The 26,876-nt window shown below is 40.0% G+C and overlaps 2 protein-coding genes and 1 pseudogene across 3 annotated transcripts in view; 1 reads left to right on the plus strand and 2 right to left on the minus strand.

Annotated features, from left to right (window-relative positions):
* Itgb3bp (integrin subunit beta 3 binding protein) overlaps nt 1-12,002 on the plus strand; it is a 51,493-nt gene extending 39,491 nt beyond the window's left edge. Inside the window, exons 8-9 of the mRNA XM_087904811.1 lie at nt 8,266-8,313; nt 10,274-12,002. Of these exons, the coding sequence (XP_087760937.1) occupies nt 8,266-8,312 (47 nt within the window). The 3' untranslated portion in view covers nt 8,313; nt 10,274-12,002. The remainder of the gene's footprint in view (nt 1-8,265; nt 8,314-10,273) is intronic.
* LOC148122745 (large ribosomal subunit protein eL33 pseudogene) lies at nt 1,875-3,182 on the minus strand (annotated as a pseudogene).
* Nucleotides 12,003-15,460: 3,458 nt separating the features above from the next.
* Alg6 (ALG6 alpha-1,3-glucosyltransferase) overlaps nt 15,461-26,876 on the minus strand; it is a 48,734-nt gene continuing 37,318 nt past the window's right edge. For both annotated transcript variants that reach the window (XM_048453146.3, XM_048453147.3), the window contains exon 15: nt 15,461-16,646. In XM_048453146.3, the coding sequence (XP_048309103.3) occupies nt 16,449-16,646 (198 nt within the window). In that variant the 3' untranslated portion in view covers nt 15,461-16,448. The remainder of the gene's footprint in view (nt 16,647-26,876) is intronic.

The following is a 26,876-nucleotide window of genomic DNA, read 5'->3' on the forward strand; positions in this document are numbered from 1 at the left end:
TTTACCCTGTCTTATTAGTTCATTTTTGTCATTGTCTGCATATTCTAATTCATCTACTTTGTTTTTGTTCCTAGTGTTCTGTTCTCCCCTAGTTCTATTCTACTTATTCTATGGAGCTTCCTGTTTGATATAGTGAACTTTGAACTTCTTGTATTTCACTTGCTTTTTGTCTTTTTCTTTTTTTTATATTCCACTTTCTTATCCTGTATTGACTTGTTTCTTTTCTGTATGTGCATGTATACGTGTGCACATGCCTGTATGTTCATTTGAAGGCCAGAGGTCAAAATCAGGTATCTTCCTCTATTACTCTCCATCTTATTTTTTATTCTTATATTTATTTTATTTCACATGTATGGGTATTTGACCTACCTGTCTGTCATGACAATGGAAGCCAGATGAGGGGATCAGATCTACTGAAACTGGAGTGATAGGTGTCTTTGAGCCTTTGTATAGGTGCTAGAAACGGTACAATTACTGTTAGCTGCTGGGCCATATCTCCAGCACTTCCATCTTATTTTTTGAGCTAAAGCTTTTCCTGGGCCTGGAATTCATTGATTGCCCAGACTGGCAGCAAGCTCTTAGGATCTGCCTATCTCTGCCCTTCTGGTACTGGGGATACAGACATAATACACTACCACACCTGGGTTCTGTGTGGGTGCTGGGATTAGACTGACTGAGCCTCTACCTTACCCCAGACTCCTTTATTTCTTTTAGCTATTTTTGTTCTTGTAGAATTCACTCAGGCATTTATTTATGTCTCTTTGATATTTTTGAATAACTTTTAATCATGCTTTTGAAATTATTTGGGATTTCGTATAATTTACTCTCATTAGAGAACATTACTGTGGGACAAATGATTTTTGGCAGAATCATTTATGCCTTAGATTTTCATGTTTCTTGTGTTTTTGCAGCAAGACTTGCACATCTGGAGTTAAATCTTTGATGTTTTTTGTCTCCTCTCTAAATCACCCGTTCTTTCATCTGAAGTGTCTGCAGTGTAGGAAAGTGCCTGGGTTGTAGTAAGGTTATGGTGTTGTTTTCTGCTTGAATCCAAGTCTAACAAGTCTAGTTAGATCCCCCTCCCTCCAATCCACGTGTTTAGGCACCAGACTTAAATCCCTAATACTTCCCCGAAGGTAGAAGAATACTGTTTGCAAAAGCAATCATTATCAAAAGTAGACCAGCCCACTGTGGAAATGCAGTAATGGTGAAATAAAAAACAATCACAGCTAAATGCTAGCCATTTTATGGAGTTAAGGAAAACTGATAGTGCCGTATGCACTAAGATGTTAGCTACTGCGTATGAGAGGGAAAAGAAAGCAGAGTAAGATTGGTGGTTAGTGTTGGCTTGCTGGAGGAAAGGAGAGAATAGAGGAAAGGAATAGACCAATGAGGAGAAGTGAAGAAATCCAAACGGCAGTCAAAATCAGCCCTGTCCTGTAGAAGGCTGCAGTAAGGAACCTGCACATGGAAACCAATCTGTTATGTTCCTCGGGAAAACCTATCCAAAAAGATGGGAAAAGAAAGTCTAGAGTTGTAAAAAAGAAGACAGATGATAATTTTTTTCCCTGAAAGGGAAGAAAAAAGGCTTAATCTTAAGATCTCAGCATGCCAAAGTCCGATCACTAGTCCTGGTTTCCCAGCCCAGCCTCATGTGCATGGGAGAACACTGGGTTCTCTCTGCACCTGCAGCTGTCACCTTTATGGCCAGCCTTCATTGCCTTTCCTAACCTAGGGTTACCACCTCAATCTTAGATCCAGGGTCTGGGAATAATCTGAGTCCTCTCTATTTGGGCGGATACTGTGACCTCGAGCATGATACAGATATCTATAGAAGAATCACCACTGTTTCCTGAGAAACTGGGAGTGGGGGGTAGGGCAGTATTGTTCTCTCTGGAACCCAGCTCCTGTTGAATGCATGCTGGAAGTAGAAGTGACAGCAAACCATTTTCAGAGTCTACGTTCTCTCCAGTGCTCTCCAGGCTCCATCTCTAGCACCTCCCACAGTGGGACAGGGAGCCCAAAGGATGAGCTGCAGGAGGCTTGGGACATAGGATTCTGGCAGTACTCACTAGGGGACACCAAGCTGATTGGGCACGTGTGTCTGGCACTCTTCAGACTCTGGATCTAAGCAGGTTTCCACCTTGCTAACGTCAAGTGGGTCTGATTCAGTTCCTCCCCACAATTCTGAAGTGTATGCTGGCTAGGTTTTTGCATATAGTCCCAGGATACTTGCTGTGAGTTTTCTGTACAAATAACTGATGGAGGGCCTGGGACCACCACACCACTGACTTAGCAGGGGTCTTTTTAAAATGCTGTACTTGGGCTGCTCTGGTCAGATACCCAGCAGAGACCTCCTTGTTCTTTTTTTTTTTTTTTTAAATCCGGGATGGGTACAGCATCACACGGATTCTGTGTTCAATGGCTTTTGCAGGAAGGTTGCTTCAGAATTTGGCCTGGACCATGCCACTGTTTCCATGGCCCTAGTGACTTTCCCCCAGATCACTCTGTTTTGTTTGGTTTGCCTCCAGGTGTCACTGTGTTGTTTTTTGCTTTATACACATGAGCGCATCTCTTGCCCAAGTAGAATTCAGTCTCATCTCGGGCATAAACACCTTCAATTTTAAGAAGAGCCGCATGTTCTCTCTGGTTCCGGAGACCTCGCTTATAGCCAGCAAACGTGGCCTTGCACCACAGCCTTCCAAACATACTGTCTTTTAGAAGTCCTGTTCCCAGCAGGCCTCCACAGGCGCCAAGATGGCCGAAAGAGAGGACCTCCTTGTTCTTTATGGCTGAATGATCCTCTGTTGCATGTAGAAGAATGATAATTTTAATATTCTGACCTCATTGCCACTCAGCAAGCTCTGAAGTGGAGTCAGGCCTTGACTGGTTGTATGTAGTGTACCATCCTTAAGTGCAAGCAACTACCTCTTACTGAGGACTGGCAATTTCTGTGTTTCCAGTATGAAGCTCAGCAGATCTTCACAGCAGTATTACAAGGTAGTTATTTTTATTATCAGTATGGACAATGAACACATACAAAAAATTCACTAAGAAATTTGACCAAAGATGCCACCACTTAAGCTACAGAGCAGAGACTCTAACTAAAGGTCAGAAAGTTTGGCCTTTCCACGATTTCATGTTTCTTCCCAAAACAAGTGAAGTCAGCTGGTCACCCCAGCTTTTAGATTATACATTAATATAACCGACATGGGTCAACCAGTCTAACATGTCTGACTGGGCTCGGACTTGAACAGTAACCTCCAGTGGCGACACCACATTCCAGTCAGATACAGAGGCCAGCAACATTACCTAAAAGTAATGGGCAAGATGCCTGCAAAGCTGTTGTAGAGCGATGCAAAGTGGGCTTCTGCACCCCTCACTTGTACTATGACCTAGAAGCAGATTGGGGTCTCTTCTCTCTTACATTAGCCCTTCAGAGCGTGACTCCAGTGTATGTATCACTCTTTCCTAACCTGACAGGATTTAGATTATGTGACATTTCTATGTGTGTTATTTCTCAGTTGGAAGAAATCTTCTATATCTTGTGTCGATGACATAATTTTAAAATCCATACTTTCCTAGAACTATTAATAATTAAAACTGGCATTTATCAAATTTGGGGAAATGAAGGGAAATTCTCAGGTAGTTACTTAACAGAATTATTACATTGAACTCATGTATTAGAGGGTATACCATGGTACACTCATAGGGTCTGCAGGCAAATCATGGTAATCAGTTCTCTCCCTCTAGCATGTGGCTCTGGGGATCAAACTCAGGTTATCAGGCTTCGGCAGGAAGCATCTTCACCACTGAGCCATCTCACTAGTCCTCAAATAATTCTCAAGAACATTTTCTGAAAGTATTGCTACTTCACTAAAATCTCCTTGGGGGCTTTTGGATAATATGTCATTCATTTTAGTTACTCATTGTACCTCAATTCATTGTGCATTTTTGTAAGACCAGCCTTGTAGCTTTTCTCTGTTATTTGTGCAGACTGACTTGTCCATTTGCAGGCTCTTACAAGGTTAGGTTTCTTTCATTCATAGAAGAAATTGTATCACTAAATCATGTTTTGAAATTTCCAGTAGACATTAGTTACTTGTAGAATAAATACAAACTTAATTTAAAAACCTGTTTTCATGTTATAAGCCAGTATGTGTTGTTCTTATATACTATTTGGATCATGGATTTGTACTGATAATCCTCCATTCCTATGTGGCACACGCTACATTAGCTCTTTTTGTCTTCTAGGGCACCAAAAGTTCTTCACTTTTCGACTTATGAAAACTTGTTTCCTGTGTAATTTGAGGTTGAGTTCCTGCATTTCACTGGATGCTTCCCCTCTGCTTCCTGCTAGACATACTTGCAATTTGGTTTTTTGTTGTTAAAGACTGTGCACACATATAAACACAAACACACAGATTTTTCTCTGCTAAATTAGCAAGTCTCCCCTCTTCTTATCACACTGATTTTAAGAAGCATTTGCTAATTTTTGTGACATCCAAGAATAGTCTGCCTCATGTGTTCCCTTGGAGACTGGGCTTTGAGTCTTAATGATGTTTTCTACTTTACTTTTTTCTATTATTATCCAAATTTGTTTAAATTTTACATCTTGTGGGTCTTCATGACATCAGAAGGTTTTTGAGTCGGCCCTTATGCTGTATACTGAATTTGTTTCATTTCTGTAATCATAAAAGTGGGACTAGCCCAGCCACTTGTTTCACTATCAGCACATCCCTGAGGCGGCCATTGAGGATGATGATGGTAATTCCTCTTACCCTTCAGATTCTTCTAAAGTTTTCCTAGGATAACTAAACTAAGCAATTGCAGGAGAACTGCTGCGTTTCCGCTGCCATTGTCCGTTTAGATTGATCTTTTCCTCTTTCACCTTGGTGCCTGGTTCCTTGGCTTCATGTAACTAAAACATCCCCAGTAACTTGGAGAGGTCACTAAACTTTCCCTAAGACCTTATGCATCAGAATGCCTGCTCAGACTATGTGAATAACAGGCACTCTGCTGCTAAACCCAAGGTTCTTGAACAAAGGAAGGCTTCTTTTAGTTACTTAGGATATAAGACTAACCTCACTTTCCCTAATAATATTGGCTTTATGACTATTAGGAAAACAATGAAATGAAAGATTCCTTTTCTGTTAGATTTGGATGTGAATTTTCATAATTATTTTAAATTTGTTATGCTTAAGCTTTAAGACATCTGACTATTCAGTGGGCTGACAGACGGAATGTCACATTGTCCTCACATGGGAAGGCATGCAATGTATTTGCTTTTCATAGTCAACCTCTACTAAAAACAACCTCACAGACAGCCCTTAGTCAATAGATGGCATTCTGTAGCACTTGGCATTTTCAGTTTTTCTGGAGATATTAAAATGCCACCATTGTTTGTCTGTGTCTAGGAATTCCAGTAAACAAAATGTTTTTGAAAAGAATGTAAGCAAATTGGAGAGCAGTTGCCAAGATAAGAAATCAAGACACTCAGTTTCAGTCCAAAACATATTTTATGTTTTGAGAATAACTGTGTAGGTGGCAGAATGCATATTTCAAATGTAGTATAACCATCTGAACTTTACAATGTTCAGAAAAGTTGATTGTTTCAGCTATTTGTAATAGAAACTATTTCAGAACTTCTGGCTCTGGTCTTTTGAAAGAAGCACAGACTGTTTTCTTTAGTTAACTTCCATTGTAAAATTCATCTTGGTTCGAGAATTCCAAAGTTATCAAATTCTTTAGGCTACATGACAAGTTGAAAGCCCATCTGTGCTGACACTATAAAGTAGTTTGTGGCATTGCCTTTTCTTACTAGCCACCTTAAGTATATTCTTTTGTCAGATACATCAGTTTTATAAAGCACTCATCTGAGTTTGAACATTCTCTTAAAGATTCCATGTGTTTTCCTGGATTGACTTGGAGATAGCTGTTAATTTTGTGCCACAAATACACATTGAAGTACACTGCAGCCTCAGCCCTTTGTATGGAGTTACTGTTGTGCATGCTGTTCACGGGTCAGCCCTGCACCGTTGATAATGCTAATGTTCTTATTCTATGCCAGGCACCACTGTTCGGGGAATACTACCAACTTCTGGAAATGCTTACTTAAGATTTGTCTTAGATTTAAGGAAAACCAAACAGGTTTATTACTTTTCAAAGTCTTTTACATAATTTTCTTCCATGCTTTAAATTTTTATGCTTTTCTTAAAGCATAATATTTTTTCTTTTGGAAAAAATCTGTAGCAAATGTGAAAATTATACATTTGGACTCACTTAGTAGCAATTATGTGTTTAGGAGGTGTAAATAACTTGCAAGCAGACAGTACAAATATCCAGGTGTTCTTATGTGCTGATGACAACAAAATTGAAAAGAAAGACTGTAATAATTCTGACTGGTTTTCTCTGCAGAAGATATTGATTATTTGTGTGTGGTGAGAGATTTGGAAAATTCAATTAAAGGAGTTGTGCAAAGGTTTCATAAATTTCCCTTCTACAGCGTGTACACAGACATTGTTGCCTTTTAAATCAATGCAGCACTTCACAATATATTTTCTTTGAAACATAAAAATAAATAACATTTAAACAGTTCTGCTTACTACAGAAACAAATTTTATTTTCTGTGAAGCATTTAGTCATGTGCTATCACTGACTCATACACATTTGCCAGCTGTAACAAATTTTATAGACACTTCCCTGGAGACATAGCTCACATACTATGAATTTTTAAATGAACAAATGGTGAAGAAGGGATGTCAGCAATATAAAAATTGATCAGTTAAAAGATAAAAGCATAAGTAAAGAGATTTGTATGGTAGCCTTAATAGGTTTTATTAAATAAAAATACTATAAAAAGACAGTAATGAATAGACTGAGGACTGGCTGTTCTTGAGGAGAAGAAGAATTATCCTGGTACATTTATAGAAATTGGTTTTTTGTCACCTGACAGGTGAACGGTTTCCATTTTAACCCTGAAAAGCAGCCAGGAAAACTCACCTCATCCCCAAGACGCACATCGAATTTCTAAGTGGCATTCATACCTTAGACACATATGCAACAAAGTATATTTACATTATTATATAGCTAATTATGTTCGGTGCTTTGCTGCCCATCACAGACGCAGAAGAGAGGTCATTTGTATTCACACTCAGTTCCGGCCCACTGGAATGCCTGGATCCCTCTGCCACTTTCCTTCTACGAGATTGTTTTCTCCTTTCCTGCTTACCTAACTGTTAAGTCGGTCTCAATGGCCCATCTGTGAAGCTCCCCATTCCTCCAAGTGAAGCACAGTTGCCTCGTGTTGTGGGCTCCCACAGTGCTTGTGTTTGTCAGTTACTGTTATGTGTGTTTGTGTAGTGCAGCAACACTCTCAGATTACTGGCCTTTTGTGTGTGCTGGGGGGAGGTTCTTCTGAGTTGCAGTTGCAGAGCCTAGATCAAAATCTGAAGAGAGAAGGGTCTCTCTCCCTCTCTCTCTCCCTCCCTCTCTCTCTCTAAATTTTGGATGGGGTCTCACCGCATAGTCCTGGCCAGCATGGAATTTGCCATGTAGATCAGGCTGGCCTCAAATTCAGAAATCCACCTGCCTCTCCCAAGGGCTGGAATTAAACGTTCAAATACTTATGATTGCTCTTATCATGTACTCAACTAATCAAATATTTATGGAATGCCTGTTATGAATTAGTCTTCTGACCTCAGAGATAACAAGACAAGAAAGACACTGTCCTGCCTTCAGGAGTATAGAGTCCAGCACAGAAAGCAGTAAGCATACTGAAGCATGGAAGGACAATAGCAGTACTACATATGGATACTCTTTGTAATGTAGAATGTATAAGGCATACAATGAATATCTTGGCTATTATAATTTTAAAATATATTCTGAAGTAGAATCAGAATAACCTCTGAGATGCTTAAATAAAAATTATAAAGCCCAAACTTGTTTATTATGTCAAACAAAGTTTTTTTAAAGATTCATCTATTTTTATGTGTATCGATGTTTTCCTGCATGTATGTAAAGGCACCATATGTATGCAATACTCAGAAGGTGCTGGAGAGGGTGTCAGATCCCCTAGGACTGGAGTTGTAGATAGATGGTTGTAATCTCCCGTGTAAGTGCTGTGCTCTTAACTGATGAGCCATCTCTCCAACCCCCACTTTTAATTTATTTTAATTTTACTTGATTCTATATTTACTTTGTATCACATAGTATGGCAAGTTATTCTGAACTCTTTTCTTAAAACAAATCTCTTTTTTCATATAGAACATCATCTTGACAGCTTCGAATTCCTTAAAGCCATTTTGAACTGAGGTAATATTTTGCTTTTCTAACTTAGCTAGCTTTGTTAAAGTTCACTGTCTTGTACATGTAAACATTTAACTTACATTGTAAGATTTAACTGATTAGTTATAGCTTTCCTTTAGAGCCATTGCTACTATCTTATAAAGAATCTTTTTCTAGTTACTAACTATAGCATATAAACTATCAGTACATCATGATGTGATGTGTTCAGTAGTTCACTAGATGGACACGCCTTGCTTGATTTGGGCATTTCCTTCATCTCACCCACACCTCGAACTGGTCCTCACCCTCGTGAAGAGAGCTTCCATTCCAAGAGTAAGCCACGGGCTCAGTCTCGGCTGCGGCACTATCTCTAGCATACTTATTTCATCACTTCCTCATCAAAATTGTTCCTCCTTCTATCTTACTAGGGATTATAGCATTCAGCCCGGCTTAAAAACTCCAAACACATCCAGAAGTGATATGATCTAGCAGCATTTCAGCTGTGGAGACAGAATTTGAGCTGTACTAAATGATACAAGTTCAGACTCTCACTCTGGGGTTCTGGACCACTGTACAAAAATTGTGGCTCTGACAAGGATCAAAGTGTCAGCTTGGAGAAACAGATGTCCCATAGGGCAAGCCCTCTGTCACAAAAAAAGTTAGTAATTAACATGGACCAGGCTTTAAGGCAGAATCCACTGGAATCCACACCAAATCTAACCTTGAACTCCAAACACTGCGCCAAACCTAGGGGAAAGCTTAGTTGCTAAGTCTGAAGACCACATCCTGCCTTCTGTTCATGACTGCAGCTGGACATGCAAGGACAAGGTGCTCTCCTGACCACATGAGCTAGGAAGCACGAAGGCCCATGAACTTGAGATAGGCCGCGATGGTGAAACTACATGTGGGAAAGAATGGTGTGTACAATTAATGACCTTGATATCAGTAAATGTAGGCCAGTGAATGTCCTGGATCCTGCCTTTCATGAGGTGTGGAGCAAGGAATAGTTGGTAATAAACACTGATTTCTGCTGTGGGTGCCAGTGGAGAAAAAGCGATGACAGAAAGTTCACAACAGGCATAGGTCGACTCAGGAAAGTGTGACAAGGGAATCAGAGACTGGAGACTTTAGACCAGTGTGGTGTGCACAGCAGTAATCCCAGTGCCTTAGAGGCTGAGCTATACACGGGGGCTTTCCAGCAAGCAAGTGCGTCTTAGAAGTGGGGACCATCCCACTGATTCCACTCTACATTACCTCCATCCAGGAGTTATTTAAAGTCTATTAATTATAGCACTCAGACAGAAGAACCGAAAAGCCTGCTCTTTGTTTCTCCTGTAAGACAGGACTCCTCTAATATAGCCAGGCCTGACCTCAATCCTCCTCCCTCATCTTCCTGAGTGCTGGAATGACAAGCATGTACTAAATATGCCTGGCTTCAAAATCATGGGCAATTTTCATGGGCTGTATAAATATGCCTACATAAGCACAAAATATCAGAAAGTGAGACTAAGGAAGGGTTCAGGGCAGTGCAGGCAGACACCAGCCTCATACAGGCAGAGATGACCCAGCTGCAAGGATTATGAGGACAGCAAGTATCTGAAGTATGCCGTAGAATATATGGTTACCATGAAGGATGGACACTGCTATTACTGGTTATTCCCTAACGTAACTCTTATTAAGTTTTCTGCTTGGCCCTGGATTTGCCTTCAAAATCTTTCTCGATAGTTCTCCTAACAATCAGGGACAGCTGATGAAAACTTCTTTTGTAGTGTCTGGTATTACAAAAAAAAATAATAATTTTTAAAAATCCAAGATGTTCAATGCCAACTCTATTACCTAGTTATAAACCTGCTCATGCCCCAGGTTCCCCTCATACTGGACTGTAAATGGGGCTTGTGGTCCTACTTTGTGAGAATAAATTGTGTAATTAGCCTAACTAGCATCTCCTCCATTGTAACATTTTAATAAGATTTTCTCTCTTTTATAGTGTTACCTTCAAGTCTGACAACTGTGTCAATCTACGTGAATATTAGTAAGAATGCAACCCTGCCTGACGTGAAGAGTCAGTGAAAGCAGACTGTTAAGTTTGCAAACCACCTTCTCAGACAGGAAACGGAGTATCTGTGGATTTTCCTAAATAGGAAAAAAACAAAAGAGCTCATTATGCACTGCCTTTTTATGCAAAACTCTGTGTGTATGCCTGTATGTGTGTGAGCCCACCTTCACCCTGACCAAGATGGGGTTGCTTGTTCACCAATGTACACACCAACTCATGTTACAAAATGGCGCCCACATGGATAACTGCATCCACAGAAAGCCGAGAAAGCTTGAAAAAGATTAGAGTAAAGCATTTTGGTTTTCAGCCATAGCAGGAAAAAAGCTGCGCTGTTTTAAAATGTCGGCTTTCTGGACCATCCTGCCAGGGAAAACTCTGACTCTTTCAAACAGGCAGTCCGGACTATAAAAACACTGTTGCAGCTTGCCTCCTGGCAAGGACCTTAAAACGCCTTAAGAGCTTTTGACTGTTGTTTTCTCCATTATTCCTTAACAAATTAAAGACCCATGTGGTCAAAAAAAGAGAGATATACAGTAAAAAGAGATTCAAAGAGTAAGAAAACCTCTAAATGGTTTACATTATGTTAAAAATATATACAGGCTAAAGGTTAAAGTTCTCAGAATAAAAAAAAAAAAAGAACGAGTAGCCTGGGAGGCAGAGACAGACAGATCTCTGGGAGTTCAAAGATAGCCTGGTCTACAGAGGGAATTCCAGGACAAAGATATGCAGAGAACCTGTCTCAAAAAGCCAAAAGTTAAAAGTAAAAAATAAAAGAAATAGAGGTTAAAATAAAGCCACGTAAAGATGGAAAATAAACAGAAAATCTTGATACTGTATGCTATTATGCTCTCTTTGAATTGTTTAAATGCTGAGGAAGGAGCAACAGCTGCTAAAAGATATTTGCTTATAAATGCTGCAGAATCAATCCAAGAAAGGTATTTTGAAAATACCTTGGCTTCAAAATTAAAGTCAAAAGGTATGTTACTTTGGAGAAGAGATTTTGCTTTTGTTTCCACAGAAAATGAGAGGCTCTGGATTTATTCAGAGTTAAGAAAAATCATCTTTGACCAAGGGAGACCACCTGAGCAATCTCCAGTAGGAACAGATGGCCCAGATGTCTGAGTTCTTCATCCAGAACAGGTTCAAGACTGCTGCCTGAGATGATCAAGACTCACAAGATACTTCAGTCAGGACTTGATCATAACTCTAAATTTTTCTTTAGGTCCCTATAAGATTATCAGCACCCCCAACCAGCTGGAAGTAGCCTGGAATACTATGCCCACATTCCTAAAAAAAATGGACTATGGATATTTTCCTTTGTTTTTTTTTTAAAAAAGAGGCGGAAGTGGTGTCGGAGAATTGTCTGTATTCTGTCAATCATGTTTTAAATAAACGCTGATTGGCCAGGCAGGAGGTGTAGGCAGGGAAACCAGATAGGAAGTGGAAATGATACAAGGAGAGCAGGAGAATTCTGGGGAGGAGGAAGTTGATTCCCCCCACTTTCCTGCCCAGATCACTGAAGCAGCAGGATGTGAGCTGCCCCACTGAAAAAGGTACTGAGCCACATGGCTAAAATAGATCAGAAAAAATGGGTTAATCAAGATGTGAGAGTTAGCTAATAAGTAGCCTGACCTAATGGGCCAATCAGCTTTATAACTTACAGAGTCCTTTATGTGATTTTTCTCTGGGACTAAACAGCTGGGGGGCCAGACAGGACAGAAAAACACAAACAAGCCGGCCCCCCTCATGTTACAGCCTGTGAGCTCCCTGTGAGTGGTGGGAGTACAGACGTGTGCTGCTGCCTCTGGCTTTACATGGGTCCTAGCGATCCAAATGCAGGTTCACACACTGAGCCATTCCCCAACCCCTCCACTGTCCATGACTTCAGATGTTGAACACAGGAGGGAAAGAGCCACATGCCTGCAGGAAGGTTTGTTTCTTCAGTTGCCAATATCTTCCCTGACTCAGTGCTCCCAAGTCCAAGTCAGATCCTCTGTCTCCACTAGGAGTCCCCAGTAGGACACACTGAGAGGAATCTGTCACAGTCACCACACACACCCTGCTTGGCAGCTGTTGAAGGAAGCACCTGCTGGAAGTCCCTTAAGGCATGTAGACAAAGGCATCTAAATTGTGTTTGCAGTGGGTCATGCTGGAGTATCAAAATTCTCTCAAAAGTATTTCTCATATTTCCTTATGCAAAATAAAGAGCACTGTCAGAACAGCCAAACTAATTTGTGAAGGTGAATCTTAGAAGATGCAAAAGTAAGCTAACGGGAGCTTATCGGTATCTAAAGTAGGTACCACATGGCAAATAGCACTTAAATCATTTCTTAAGTGATGTACAAGATGTATGTTAATTTGGAAACTAATTCATGATGATGTAATAACTATCTTCTGTATCCCAAAGGCACTTGAAGAAAGGCACGCACTGCGAACAGTGTCTGCATCTGCCTGATCATATTTAAAGGCACAGAAGAAATGTGTGTAATTAATCTGCCCAGTAAATACCAACTCGTAGCACTAGGCAGGTGCAAGTCTAGATAAAATTTCTTGCAGCTAATTTAAACTTTCTACACACACCACGAGATAATCTCAATGTAAATAATACATTTCTTCTTGACCCCTTAATGTAAGCCCTGCATGAGAGTCCTGACTTACACTCTGTTTCACCTATGTTCTATCTACTTGGAACACTTGTGGATAGAGAATTATGACTCTACCTTTGTAGAGTGACGTACTTTACTGACACAGTCCACCAGGCAAACCAGGAACCAGCTCTCCTGTGTACAGTCCCAGCCACTTAGTAATTTACAGGTTACTTTATGTTTGTTGGAAATTTGGTAGTATATTGTGGGACTGGTGTCTCAGGTGTGCATTGTTCCACTCTATGATCCATTTTCTCTGCTCAGAGAAAATTACTGTGCATGTTTTAATATTTTGTATATTTAGGAAACAATGGAATGAATTTTTGGGACAGACATTTAAATATTAAGTTGGTTTTTAACTAAATTCAGACTCCAATGAATTAAAAGAAAGAGCTTTACTATAGGGCAGAATGTGATCCCTTTCAGATTGTTTGAAACATTAGCTTAGATGTGATTCTGTGGTGTCTGCATTGCAGTCTGTGCTGTAAGAATAGAGCAGAAGGAAGATCAAAACTTTTGTCACATCTTTATAACAGTTTCTACAGCTCACACACCTGACCACTGCTGCAGGAAAGAAATGCTTTGGTACTTGCCCTAACGTAGTTTTGACACAACTAATCTAAGATGTCACCTGACTCGGTATTACTTTGAAAATAAAAATCTTGTATGAAGATGTTAAATAAAAATCAAGATTGAAAAGTATTCATTTTACACTTAGAAACATTTCAGACTGATAACTATTCAACCCAATTGCCTTCTAGGATTTCAGGAACTACTTAAAGCAAGAATTTTTTTTTTATATCTGTCTGCTAAGTATCAAGGATACTTTTTTATATAATCCTTCAAATATGTGACCAAAAATATACTAATATAGATTGTTCTAACATTGAAAACCAGGACAGAAGTCAGAACATTTTATAAAGTACCCTGCATTAGTTAGGAAGCAAAGGGTTAAGTAGCAGGTTGGTTTCACATGTAATGAGTTATATGGGTATGTGTTTAACACAGTTACTGTGTGTTTGACCTCTTGATAGACTGAGCATTTGCCTTTCAGAACAGCTGGGTCTGCTGAGAACCAGTTCCCAGTTCTCTTCATTGTAGATCAGATGACTCTCGCTTTATCACCCTTAGAGGCCACATGAAGGACAAAGCAGAAAGATTCACACACAAAACTAATGTTTATGTGGGGGTGGGGGGGGGGTATACCTGGCCCAAATATTCCAGTCAGCAAAAAAGAAACCAACTGAGAACTGGAACCACTGTGTTCCTCTGGCCATGTTTTGGCTGTAATCTGTCTGTGTCTTGCTCCTTCCTATAGAACAGTGAACTGTTTGACTGCTTTGACCTCTGTGTGGCTGGCTCCCCTACTGGTTTGGACAGATGTTTGCCCCTCCCTGAGGCCTCAACGGATAAAGATACTGGTGAACTTCATATGATACACAAACCCACACCCTATTCTCTTCTGGCTTTAAGAAGCAAACCCAAGTGCATAAGCAGTAGAGAAAACTGCATTTCTCAAAAATGCCTCTTTGCTCTAAGATGTATCTGAAAAGAACATGAAAGTCTTGATTTTTGACAGATAAGGAAAGGAGGATTCTGATATTAACTTTGTATAAGTAAGTATCTATTGAAGCCCCCCAGGCCCTGAGGTTAGCTGAAGGATGCTTTGGACAGCTCACTGGGGAAGGACCCAGTGCTTTGGAAGCTAGCTGCTGCAAAACAAAGCACACTTTGTCTGACTTTGTTTTGTCTTTTAAAACAGGATTTCATGTAGCCCAGCTAGCCTCAAACTCATGATCCTTCTAAATGTAGCTCCCAAGTGCTAAGATACAAGTGTGTACCACCAGAACCAGCTCTAAGTGCATTATTAAACTGGTTTGCAATGGATAGGAGAGCTATCATCCTAAGTCTCCTTTAAAGCTGAAGGTTATTCAGTATGGTTAGACTAAATCATCAGGGGAAAAAAGTTTTTATTGACAGAATCTATGTACACAAGAAATTTGTACATAAATATAGCATCATGTTATATTTTATACTGTTAATTACTTTTGCTTTTGAGTAATAAGGTTGCTCTACTGGATTTCTGAGAAGTTAAAACTCTGTCATTAATAGAAATCAACATTTCAGTGTTAAATTCAGATACATTATTAAGGGGGAAAAGGTGTTAAAGTTAAACCAGCCAAGATGCTGTCAATCAAGCCCAGAGGTTACAAACAGTGGCCATGGACAGTGATGCCCCTCCTGACTGGACAGTGACCAAGGCTGCTTCTCTCTGCTGATCTTGCCCCTTGAATCCTCATGCACACTGGCTTTGCCCAGACCCACTTCCTTTATCAGACTGAGAAATACATGTTTTCCTGCACTGGCCTATAGCTAGCCATGTCCACAACCAATTCTTTATACTACCTTAGAATATGCCATTAAATGATTTAATTGATGACTATATTATGAAAGAAATGTACTCAAAATAGGCTAGTGGTAAAGTGACTTTAATTTTTATCAAAACTAAAGAAACAGCTTTCCATGAGAAAGTAAAACATAATACATGATTTTTACCAGAAAAAGCACAGGAAAAGAGATAGCCATATCTACAAGACAAGACAACAAGAGGCCTGACCTGAATAAACACTTGTGTCCACAGAGATCTTAAATGAGGTAGCAGAAAGGGAGCTGGAATCCGTGATAGGGTAGTTTAATTTAGAATGATTATAAATATATAGAACTAATGACCATGAGTAATCAAAAAGACTTTAAACTTCTTATTTTTATATTCAATAAAGTTCTTTTTAAAAATGGAATCAAGTGATTCTACATGCTTGGAAACAAGAATACCATTTAATCTATTAGCATCCAATTTTGCATATGTAGTAATGCATATTCAAATTTCAAACAGCACAACATACCTTCTCAGTAATTAAAAAAAGTTAATTCCCTGAGATACAACTTTAAATGAGATGCTTATTACTTGTATGCTAAAGCTCAAATAAGACAGAAGCTTAGTTCCACCAATAAACTCACGATACTTACACTTTTTTAAAAAAAATTATAATTTATAGAATAATTCAATTATTAAATATTGGCATTAAGGACATTTTTTTCTCTCCCTTTTTTGTTAAGACGGGTCTCATGGAGCCCAGGCTAACCTCAAACTTTCTATGTCACCAAGAATGATTTTGATCCCAAGTCCACCAGCCTCCACCTTCCAGTACCGGAATTACAGATGTGAGTACTGCAACCAGCTGGGACATTTTTTTCTTATTCTGTCATTTAACTATCTGTGAATATTACCAAAACTACAATATGCTTTACCAGAAAATACTTAGAAAAGAAGTGCTTTGGTCCCATAAACAGTTTGTGTAGATAACAATAGGCACTGGCCATTTCTTTCCTACAGTACCATGACTCTAAAGATGCACGTTCACTTACACAAAACAGAAGATTGCATTTGTTTTGGAAAACATCTAGTTGATTTTCTTCCGAGTTCTTCCATTTTTGGAATCCCACATGATTACAATGTTGAAGTATACCAAGAAGAACATGAAGTTTACGCAGGACACAAAACACACCAGCACAGAGAACAAGTCTGGTAATTTCTGGGGAGGGTGCAGCGTGACACTCAAAACCGTCAGAAGGGCCATGGTGGTGACTGAAGAGAAGAACTGGAAGGGAAAGAAGGACTTACTGAGTGGTAGAGGCCTGCCTCAACCGAGAAAATGCTGCCATCAGATTGGCCTGTAGGCATCATCTAGGTTAGTGACTTATGTGCCAGGGTCCAGCACACTGTGGATGGTGTCACCCTGGGCAGGTGATCCCCGGATGTGTAAGAGCAAGCCAGTAAGCAACCACTTCTCCCCAGCCTGTACTTCAGTTCCTTCCCCAAGACCCTGCCTCACATTCTCAGTGTCCTGTACCCTTTCCTCCCCAAGTTGCTTTTGATCATGTTTTGTTTTTTAAGAGACAATTCTCTCTGTGTAGCCCTTGCTGTCCTGACACTTGTTCTGTAGACCAGGCTGGCCTTGAACTCAGAGATACACCTGCCTCTGCCTGTGCCACCACTTAATAATGTGCCACCACTACCTGGCAAAATATGTAACCCAGGCTGGCCTCAAACTCATGATCTTCCTTCAGCAAATCCTACTGAAATAGAAAGCAGGCTTAGACAGCTGGTAACATTGGTTTGTAGCTACTATATTAGCAGAAATGAAGGTGAGAGCTGAAGGGGCGTCCAATCTGTCCTACAAGCGGATCTCATCTCTGGTTTTGTGTTGGAATTACCTGTTAAAAACACCATTTAAATAAAATACCTGTTGTTAAAGCTCTCCAGAGGGTTCCCATAAAAACTTTTAACCTTTGTCTTTGTTTTACAGTGTTGGGGGGGGGCACTCATGCCATGGTGTGTGTGTGTGTGTGTGTGTGTGAGAGAGAGAGAGAGAGAGAGACAGAGAGAGATTGCCAGTTTTCTCTTTTTATCATATCGGTCCTGGGAGTTAAACTCAGATTGTCAGGTTTGAGGCAAGTATCTGTACCATCTCAGTGGCTCCAGAACCTGTCTTTTTAATGCAATATGTAATAGATCAGGTTTGTGTACACTGTGTGCACCTGTGTGGTGGGCACACAGTGTATGCATGCATGGGAAGGTGCCCAAGGTTGACATTAGGTGTCTTCTGTCACTCTCCACCTCATACCTCTCGCAGAACTTCAAGCTCACCAGTTGGGTTAGTCTGGCCGACCAGGGCTCCCTATCTCTACACCCCACTATGTTCACCCCGAAATTCTGAGGATCTGAGCCCCAGCCTCAGCTTTACAACAAGCACTTTACCTACTGAACCTTCTCCCCAGCCCAAGATACAAGTTTTAATAACCAAAAACACCCATTCTATAGGATTTCTACACTCTAGGGAAAAGCTGGTGGCAGCAATGCATACAGTATATCCATGTCCTCTACAGTTTGTCCATCATGGCCTCACACTAGATTCACTTGATGCCAGCCTGATTGGATTTAATTTAGACTAATAAGTTCAGTACTAGTAAAAGGGGCATTCTAGAGTTACAGACTTTACTGTCCCAAATGCCACATAACAGAACTTCATCTTTCAACAAGTATGGCTTTGTCCTTGAATTATCTATATAGTGAGCTGCTTAATTCCTTACTCCCAAACATATGAATAGCTAATTAATTACACATTTATAAGCATAATTTTAGAAGTTAATTAGTCCTCTTTAAAAACTGATTTTAGCAGAGGCATATTTATTTACACTATTAAAAAACATTCCTGTGGCAAAAAAGAAAGAAAATTTTAGGGGGCTGGAGAGAGGGCCCAGAGGTTAAGAATGCTGACTGCTCTTCAAGAGGTCCTGAGTTCAATTTCCAGCAACTATATGGTGGCTCACAGCCATCTACAATGACATCTGGTGCCCTCTTCTGGCCTGCAGGCATACATGGAGGCAAAACATTGTGTACGTAATAAATAAAATCTTTAAAATTTAAATTTAAGAAATAATTTTAAATATTTAAAAATATTCAAAAGAGTTGAAATACCATGATCTTGAACTAGTTAAACAAGAATATTTGGGGCTAAAGAGATGGTTCAATGACTGAGAAAACATACTGCTCTGAGTTTGATTACCAGCACCAAGGTCAGGCAGTTCACAACATCCTGTACCTCGGCTCCAGGAGAATCAGTGCCCTCCTCTGACCCTACGAGCACTGCATCCACATGCACACACACAGAGACACACTCACAGATACGGCTTTTAATTCTGTGGGAGAAAAAGCATGCTGAAATTTCTTCCACTTTAGACAAAAATTTGATTTTTGCAGCGCTTGCTCTATTTTTATACTAATAATTACAGTGAAGCTTCAGAAAGTGCCTGTAGCACACTGTTCAATTCTGCCATCACTGGTGAATCTGTCACCTGGGCTTCTGTTTTACTGTGGCACGTAACAGCTGCAGCTGTCTGTCCACGGCTTCCACTACGCTCGCTCTATACAGGGCTCTGCATATATTCTTCCTCCCTTATCCATCCTCTCAGTTAACAGCACAAAAGTGACACATTACGCCATCACCATGAAATCGTTTCTTTGTTTCAAGGAAACACAGCTACCATGACACCAAACTTCCCTGACACCATGCTTGGATTCCTCCCACCTGGGACAACACATACTCAATTATCTATACAGTTCAGTCCCTTAGAAGACCCAGCTGCTTCAACACTGCCATTGTCCTTGCTCCCTTGCTTTACTTTCCTCCAAACTGCTAACACTCTGTGATGTGTATTTTCTACCTGCTTTGCTTCTTGCTCCCAACTGGAATAACTTCTGTGATAGCAGGTAGTTTTAATTTTTTTTCACTGTTGTATTTTCAAACTCCAAAAAGTGTTTGCATATAGCAAGCACTCACTGAGCTGAATAAATCAAGGCGCCTGTGATACTCCTTACCTGAAGACCACCCTGTGGCTGTCACAAGAAGCTACAGTTCTATATACATCCCAGAATTCAGGCATGTGCTAACAAATAAATTTTACATCATGTTTTCCACTTAAACCACTGAATGAGAAAATTAATCCATCTTTGTCTTTCTTATTCACCTCTTAATTTTACTTCACCAACCTTCTCCACGTCGTGGTCATTACCAACAGTGAGAAATTCTCCAGACATTCACTAAGCTGTCTAATGTTGTAAGGTGCCCTGCATACTTACACTGTTCTTACACTCTCGTACACAGAGGCAGGAGAAAGGTACCTCCTAGCTATATACCCTGTGACCTACAGTAGTGATCTGCCTGTGAGATATAATGGTGCAACAGTGGCACAAGTGTTATGGGAGTAACCAACAGCTCTTTGGATTTAACGCCAACTCCATGAGATGGAACCCATATCTCACACAGCTACAGTGACCAAGATCCTGAGACTAGATAGGTCATGAGCCTAGAGGTAAACCTAATATTATGATTCTGCTAAAGGGGCACAGCAATACAATGACTCCTAATGATATTCTCCTATACCCATAGATCATTGTCTCACTCAGCCCTCGTCAGAGAAGCTTCTTCTTTCAGTAGATGGGAACTAATACAAAAACTCACAAATGGATATTATGCAGAGAATAGTAGACTACGGAGAACTCAGTCCTAGATGTCCCCACTCCCCAGCCCCTCAAGGCTCAAGAATCTAAGAGATAAAGGAAGAAGAAAGATGAGTCAAATATGATCGGTTACTCCAAGAAAATAGTATCTTCTAGACAAACAGGACTGATGCACATATGAAATCACAGAAACTGTGGCAGCACAGAGGCCCACACAAGTTCAAACCAGACAGGTCCCAGCAATGCGATGAGGAAGTGTTGGACAAGGGTTCCCTCCCCTAACCAAAAACTATCAGCAAGTAATTCCACTAACAAAGAAAAAAATCAGTTTTCTCTAATGGAGTCTTACCGAGTTTATTAACCATACCTCAGGGCAGACCTAATTCTCAGTAGTAGCTGGCCCACAAAAACTCCATAGGTTTCTTTTTTTTTTTTTTTTTGTAGACTTTTAGTCTTATTCTGCTTTGGGTGGATATATACATAGGTTTTATTGATCTTTTTGTTTGTTTCATTTCTTTTTGTGTATGAGGGTTGCTTTCTGTTTGTTTTAAAGAATGAGAAGGGGTTGAGGGTCTGGGGACAAAGTGGTGAGGGCAACTGCTGCAGGAGTTTCTTTGTTCCACTGAGCCTGCAGCCAGCAAGCCCACCCTTTTGTCTGCGAGGTCCCTGGCCAGCAAGTGACCCTGATCCTGTCCTAGAAGAGACATCCAGAGAGGTAAGTGTGTACCCGACGGGCTGGCTGCATGCCCCAGAAAGGGAGCACAGACACCCTCCAATCCCCTAAACTTTCTGACCATTCAGCGGGGGCTTCTCTCCCGGCTCCTGCCTTTTTCTTCTTATCCCATCCCAGCTTGCTCCCAGGCACCCCTTCCCATCTGCCGGGTCATAGGATCCCACAACTCAGCCTGCTGTGGGGCTGAGGGTCTGGGGACAAAGTGGTGAGTACAACTGCTGCAGGAGTTTTTGTCCCACGGAGCCTGCACCTAGCAAGACCACCCTTTTGTCTGCGAGGTCCCTGGCCAGCAAGTGGTCCTGATCCTGTACCAGTAGAGCCATCTGGAGGGCCTACTTTAGGGTGAAGAGGATCTGAGAGAAAACAACACCAGTGCTGAGGGGACCTGAGAGAGGGCAGACCAAGAAAAATCCCCAAGTACACAGGTAGCCACAGCAAAGATCAGACCAAACTGCCAAGATCCTCCTAACAGCATTTGAAGGAAGAGAGGGGCAGACGCCAATGCAAGAATTCCTCCAACAATCTGAAAAAAAAACATGATAATGACAGAGTCCAGCAAACATACAACAGGAAGACTTGAACACCATAATCCAGAAGAATTAGAAGAAATAGACTTTAGACATAACATTACAAAAATGTTAGAGACCATTAAACAGGATGTAAAAAACTCCTTTAAAGAAATGGATGAGAAGACTAACAAAAAGTTAGAAGAAAGGAATAAATCCCTCAAAGATACCCAAGAAAACCAAGAAAAAGCAATCCAACAGGTAAGGGAAAAAGTTCAAGACCAGAAAACTGAATTGGAGAAAATGAAGAAAACATAAACCGAGAGATGGCAGGATATGGAAAATCTGGGTGAACAAACAGAAATTACAGAGAGAAGCATAACCAACAGAATACAAGATATAGAAGAGTCTCAGATACTGAAGACACTATAGAGAAAATAAACGCACTGATCAAACAAAACAGCAAATCCAACAAATTCTCATCACAAAACATCCAGGAAATCAGGGACGCCATAAAAAGGCCAAACCTAAGAATAATAGGGGTAGAAGAAGGAGAAGAATTACAGCTCAAAGGCCCAGAAAATATATTCAACAAAATTATAGAAGAAAACTTTCCCAACCTAAAGAAGGATGTTCCTATGAAGGTACAAGAAGCATACAGAACACCGAATAGACTGGATAAAAAAAAAAAACCTTCACCTCTCCATATAATAATCAAAACACAAAACATACAGAATAAAGAAAGCATATTAAGAGCTGCAAAGAAAAAAGGTCAAGTAACATATAAAGGTAAACCTATCAGAATTACATCTGACTTCTCTATAGAAACCATGAAAGCCAGAAGGTCTTGGATAGATGTGCTGCAGAAACTAAGAGACCATGGATGCAAGCCCAGACTGCTATACCCAGCCAAGCTTTCTTTCACCATCAATGGAGAAAACAAGATATTCCTGGATAAAAGCAAATTTAAACAATACATAGCCACAAACCCAGCCTTACAGAATGTAATAGAAGGAAAATCACAACCCAGGGAACCCAACAACACCCACATTAACTCAGACATCAAACAAGCCTCCATCAGCACAACTCAAAGAAGGGAAAAACACAAACTCTACCACCATAAAAAAAAAAAGACCAGAGTTAACAACCACTGGTCATTAATATCACTTAATATCAATGAACTCAATTCACTTATAAAAAGGCACAGGTTAAGAGAATGGATACAAAAACAGGATCCAACATTCTGCTGTTTACAAGAAACACACCTCAACCACTCAGAGTAAAGGGTTTGGAAAAGGTTTTTCAACCAAATGGACCTAAGAAACAAGCGGGTGTGGCTATACAAACACCTAACAAAATTGATTTCTAACTAAAATCAATCAGAAGAGATGGAAATGGACACTTTATACTTATAACAGGAACAATTCATCAGGATGAAGTCTCAATCCTGACTATCTATGCCTCTAATATAAAAGCACCCACATATGTAAAAGAAACATTACTTGAAACATTATTTTGAAACTCAAAGCACACATCAAACCCCACACACTAATAGTAGGAGATTTCAGCACTCCTCTCTCACCAATGGACAGTCAACCAAACAGAAACCTAACAGAGAAATAAGAGAACTAACAGAGGTAATGAATCAAATGGACTTAACAGACATCTATAGAACATTCCACCCAAATAGGAAAGAATATACCTTCTTCTCAGCATCTCATGAATTCTTTTCAAAAATTGATCACAAACTCAGTAACAAAGCAAACTTCCACAGATACAAAAAAAAATTTAGTAACCACCTGTGTCTTATCAGATCATCATGGAATAAAGTTAGAATTTAACAACAATTCTACCCCCAGAAAGCCTAGAAACTCATGGAAACTGAACAGTCAACTACTGAACCACCCATGGGTCAGGGAAGAAATAGAGAAAAAAATTAAAGTCTTCCTTAAATTCAATGAAAATAAAGACACAACATACCCAAACCTATGGGACACTATGAAAGCAGTGCGAAGAGGAAAGTTCATAGCTCTAAGTGCCCACTTTAAAAAAAAAAAAAAAGGAGAAAGCTCACATTAGACTTAACAGCACAGCTGAAAGCTCTAGAAAAAAAAAAGAAGCAGACTCATCCAGGAAGAGTAGAAGACTGGAAATAATCAAACTGAGGGCTGAAATCAACAACATAGAAACACAGAAAACAGCCCAAAGAATCAATGAAATTAAAAAAAAAAACTGGTTCTTGGAGAAAATCAACAAGATTGACAAACCCAAACTAATCAAAAGGCAGAGAGAGAACACACAAATTAACAAGATCAGAAATAAAAAGGGGGACATAACCACAGACACTGAGGAAATTCAGAGAATCATCAGGTCTTACTACAAAAGCCTACATGCCACAAAGTTGGAAAATGTAAAAGGAACAGACTTGTTTTTAGATAAATACCATATACCAAAATTAAATCAAGACCAGGTGGAACAATTTAAATAGACCTGTAAGTCGTGAGGAAATAGAAGCTGTCATAAATAACCTCCCAACCAAAAAAAGCCCAGGAACAGATAGATTTAATGCAGAATTTTATCAGAACTTCCAAGAAGACCTGATACCTATACTCCTTCATGTGTTTCACACAATAGAAACAGAAGAGTCATTGCCAAACTCTTTTTATGAAGCTACAGTTACCCTGATACCAAAACCACAAAAAGACTCAACCAAGAAAGAGAATTACAGACCAATCTCGCTTATGAATATCAATGCAAAAATTCTCAATAAAATACTGGCAAACCGAATCTAAGAACACATCAAAAAAAATTATCCATTACGATCAAGTAGGCTTCATCCCAGAGATGCAGGGCTGGTTCAACATACGAAAGTCTATCAATGTAATTCATCATATAAATAAACTGAAAGAAAAAAAAAACATATGATCATTTCATTAGATGCTGAAAAAGCATTTGACAAAATTCAACACCCCTTTATGATAAAGGTCTTGGAGAGGTTAAGGATACAAGATTCATACCTAAATATAATAAAAGCAATATGCAGCAAGCCAACAGCTAATATCAAATTAAATGGAGAGAAACGTATAGCCATTCCTCTAAATTCAGGAACAAGACAAGGCTGTCCACTCACCATATCTCTTCAACATAGTGCTTGAAGTTCTAGCAACAGCAATAAGACAACATAAGGAGATCAAGGGGATTTGAATTGGAAAGGATGAAGTTAAACTTTTGTTATTTGCAGACGATATGATAGTGTACATAAGCGACCCCAAAAACTCTACCAAAGAACTACAGCTGATAAACACCTTTAGTAATGTGGCAGGATACAAGATCAATTCCAAAAAAATCAGTTGCCCTCCTATACAAAAAGAACAAAGAAGCAGAGAGGGAAATCAGAGAAACATCACCTTTCACGATAGCCACAAATAGCATAAAGTATCTTGGGGGTAACTCTTGGGGGTAACTCTAACTAAGGAAGTGAAAGATCTATTTGACAAGAACTTTAAGTCTTTGAAGAGAGAAACTGAAGAGGATACCAGAAAATGGAAGAATCTCCTATGCTCTTGGATGGGTAGGATCAACCTAGTAAAATGGCAATTCTACCAAAATCAATCTATAGATTCAATGCAATCTCCATCAAAATCCCAACAAAATTCTTCACAGACCTTGAGAGAACAATAATCAACTTTATATGGAAAAACAAAAAACCCAGGATAGCCAAAACAATACTTTATTGTAAGTATACAATAAAATACTTCCGGAGGTATTACCATCCCTGACTTCAAACTCTATTACAGAGCTACAGTACTGATAACAGCTTTGTATTGGCATAAAATCAGAGACATCAACCAATGGAATTGAATCGAAGACCTGGATGTTAACCCACAAACCTATGAACACCTGATTTTCAACAAAGGAGCTAAAAGTATAAAATGGAAGAAAGAAAGTATCTTCAACAAATGGTGCTGGCATAACTGGATGTCAACCTGTAGAAGAATGAAAATAGATCCATATCTATCACCATGCACAAAACTCAAGTCCAAATGAATTAAAGACCTCAATATAAATCCGACCACACTGAACCTGATAGAAGAGAAAGTGGGAAGTAGACTGCAACACATGGGAACAGGAGATCAATTCCTACATAAAACCCCAGTAGCACAGTCAATAAGAGCAACAATGAATAAATGGAACCTCCTGAAACTGAGAAGCTTCTGTATAGCAAAGGACACTGTCATTAAGACAAAAAAAGGCAACTTACTGAATGGGAGAAGATCTTCACTAACCCCATATCAGACAAAGGTCTGATCTCCAAACTATATAAAGAACTCAAGAAACTAGATATTAAAATTCTGAATAACCCAATTAAAAAAATGAGGTACTGATCTAAACAGAGAATTCTCAACAGAAGAAGTTCAAATGGCCAAAAGATACTTAAGGTCATGTTCAACCTCCTTAGTGATCAGGGAAATGCAAATCAAAACAACTTTGAGATTCCATCTTACACCTGTCAGAATGGCTAAAATCAAAAACACCAATGACAGTCTATGCTGGAGAGGATGTGGAGTAAGGGGACACTCATCCATTGCTGGTGGGAATGAAAACTTGTGCAACCACATTGGAAATCAGTGTGGTGGTTTCTCAGGAAATTGGGAATCAGCCTACCTCAGGATCCAGCAATACCACTCTTGGGACTATACCCAAGAGATGCCCAATCATACTGCAAAAGTATTTGTTCAACTATGATAATAGCAGCATTATTTGTAATAGCCAGAACTTGAAAACAACCTAGATGCCCCTCAATGGAAGAATGGATAAAGAAAGTGTGGAATATATACACATTAGAGTACTACTCAGCAGTTAAAAACAATGACATCTTGAATTTTGCATGCAAATGGATGGAAATAGAAAGCATTTCCTGAGTGAGGTAACCCAGACCCAAAAAGATAAATATAGTATGTACTCACTCATTAGTGGACTCTAGCCATAAACAAAGGACATTAAGCCTATAGTTTGCAGGCCTAGAGAAGCCAAATAACAAGGTGAACCCCAAGAAAAACATATATAGATCCTCCTCGATACTGGAAGCAAACAAGATTGCTGGGCAAAAGTTGGGAGCATGGGGGTGGGAGTGGGGTTTGGGGTAGGGATGAGGGGGAGAGGGAAGGGAGAAGTGAAAGACTAGGGAGAGCTTGGGGAAATGGGAGGGTGGAGATGGAGGAAGGGCAGATTTAGGTGTAGGGAAGAAGATATCTACATTAAGGGAGCCATTTTAGGGTTAGCAAGAGTCTTGGCTCTAGAGGGGATCCCAGGTGTCCACGGGGATGTCCCCAGCTAGGTCCTTGGGCAGCAGAGCAGAGGGTGCCTGAACTGGTCTTGCCCCACTATCACCCTGATGATTATCTCGAATATCACCATAGAATCTTTGCCCGGCAATGGATGGAGATAGAGACAGAGACCCTCATCAGAGCAACGAACTGAGCTCCCAAGGTCCAGTTGAAGGGCAGAAGGAGGGAGAACATGAGCAAGGAAGTCAAGACTGCGAGGGGTGTGCCTGTTCTAATGGGAG

This window comes from Myodes glareolus, chromosome 3 (genome assembly GCF_982192425.1).
Source record: "Myodes glareolus chromosome 3, mMyoGla1.1, whole genome shotgun sequence".
Classification (NCBI taxonomy): domain Eukaryota; kingdom Metazoa; phylum Chordata; class Mammalia; order Rodentia; family Cricetidae; genus Myodes; species Myodes glareolus.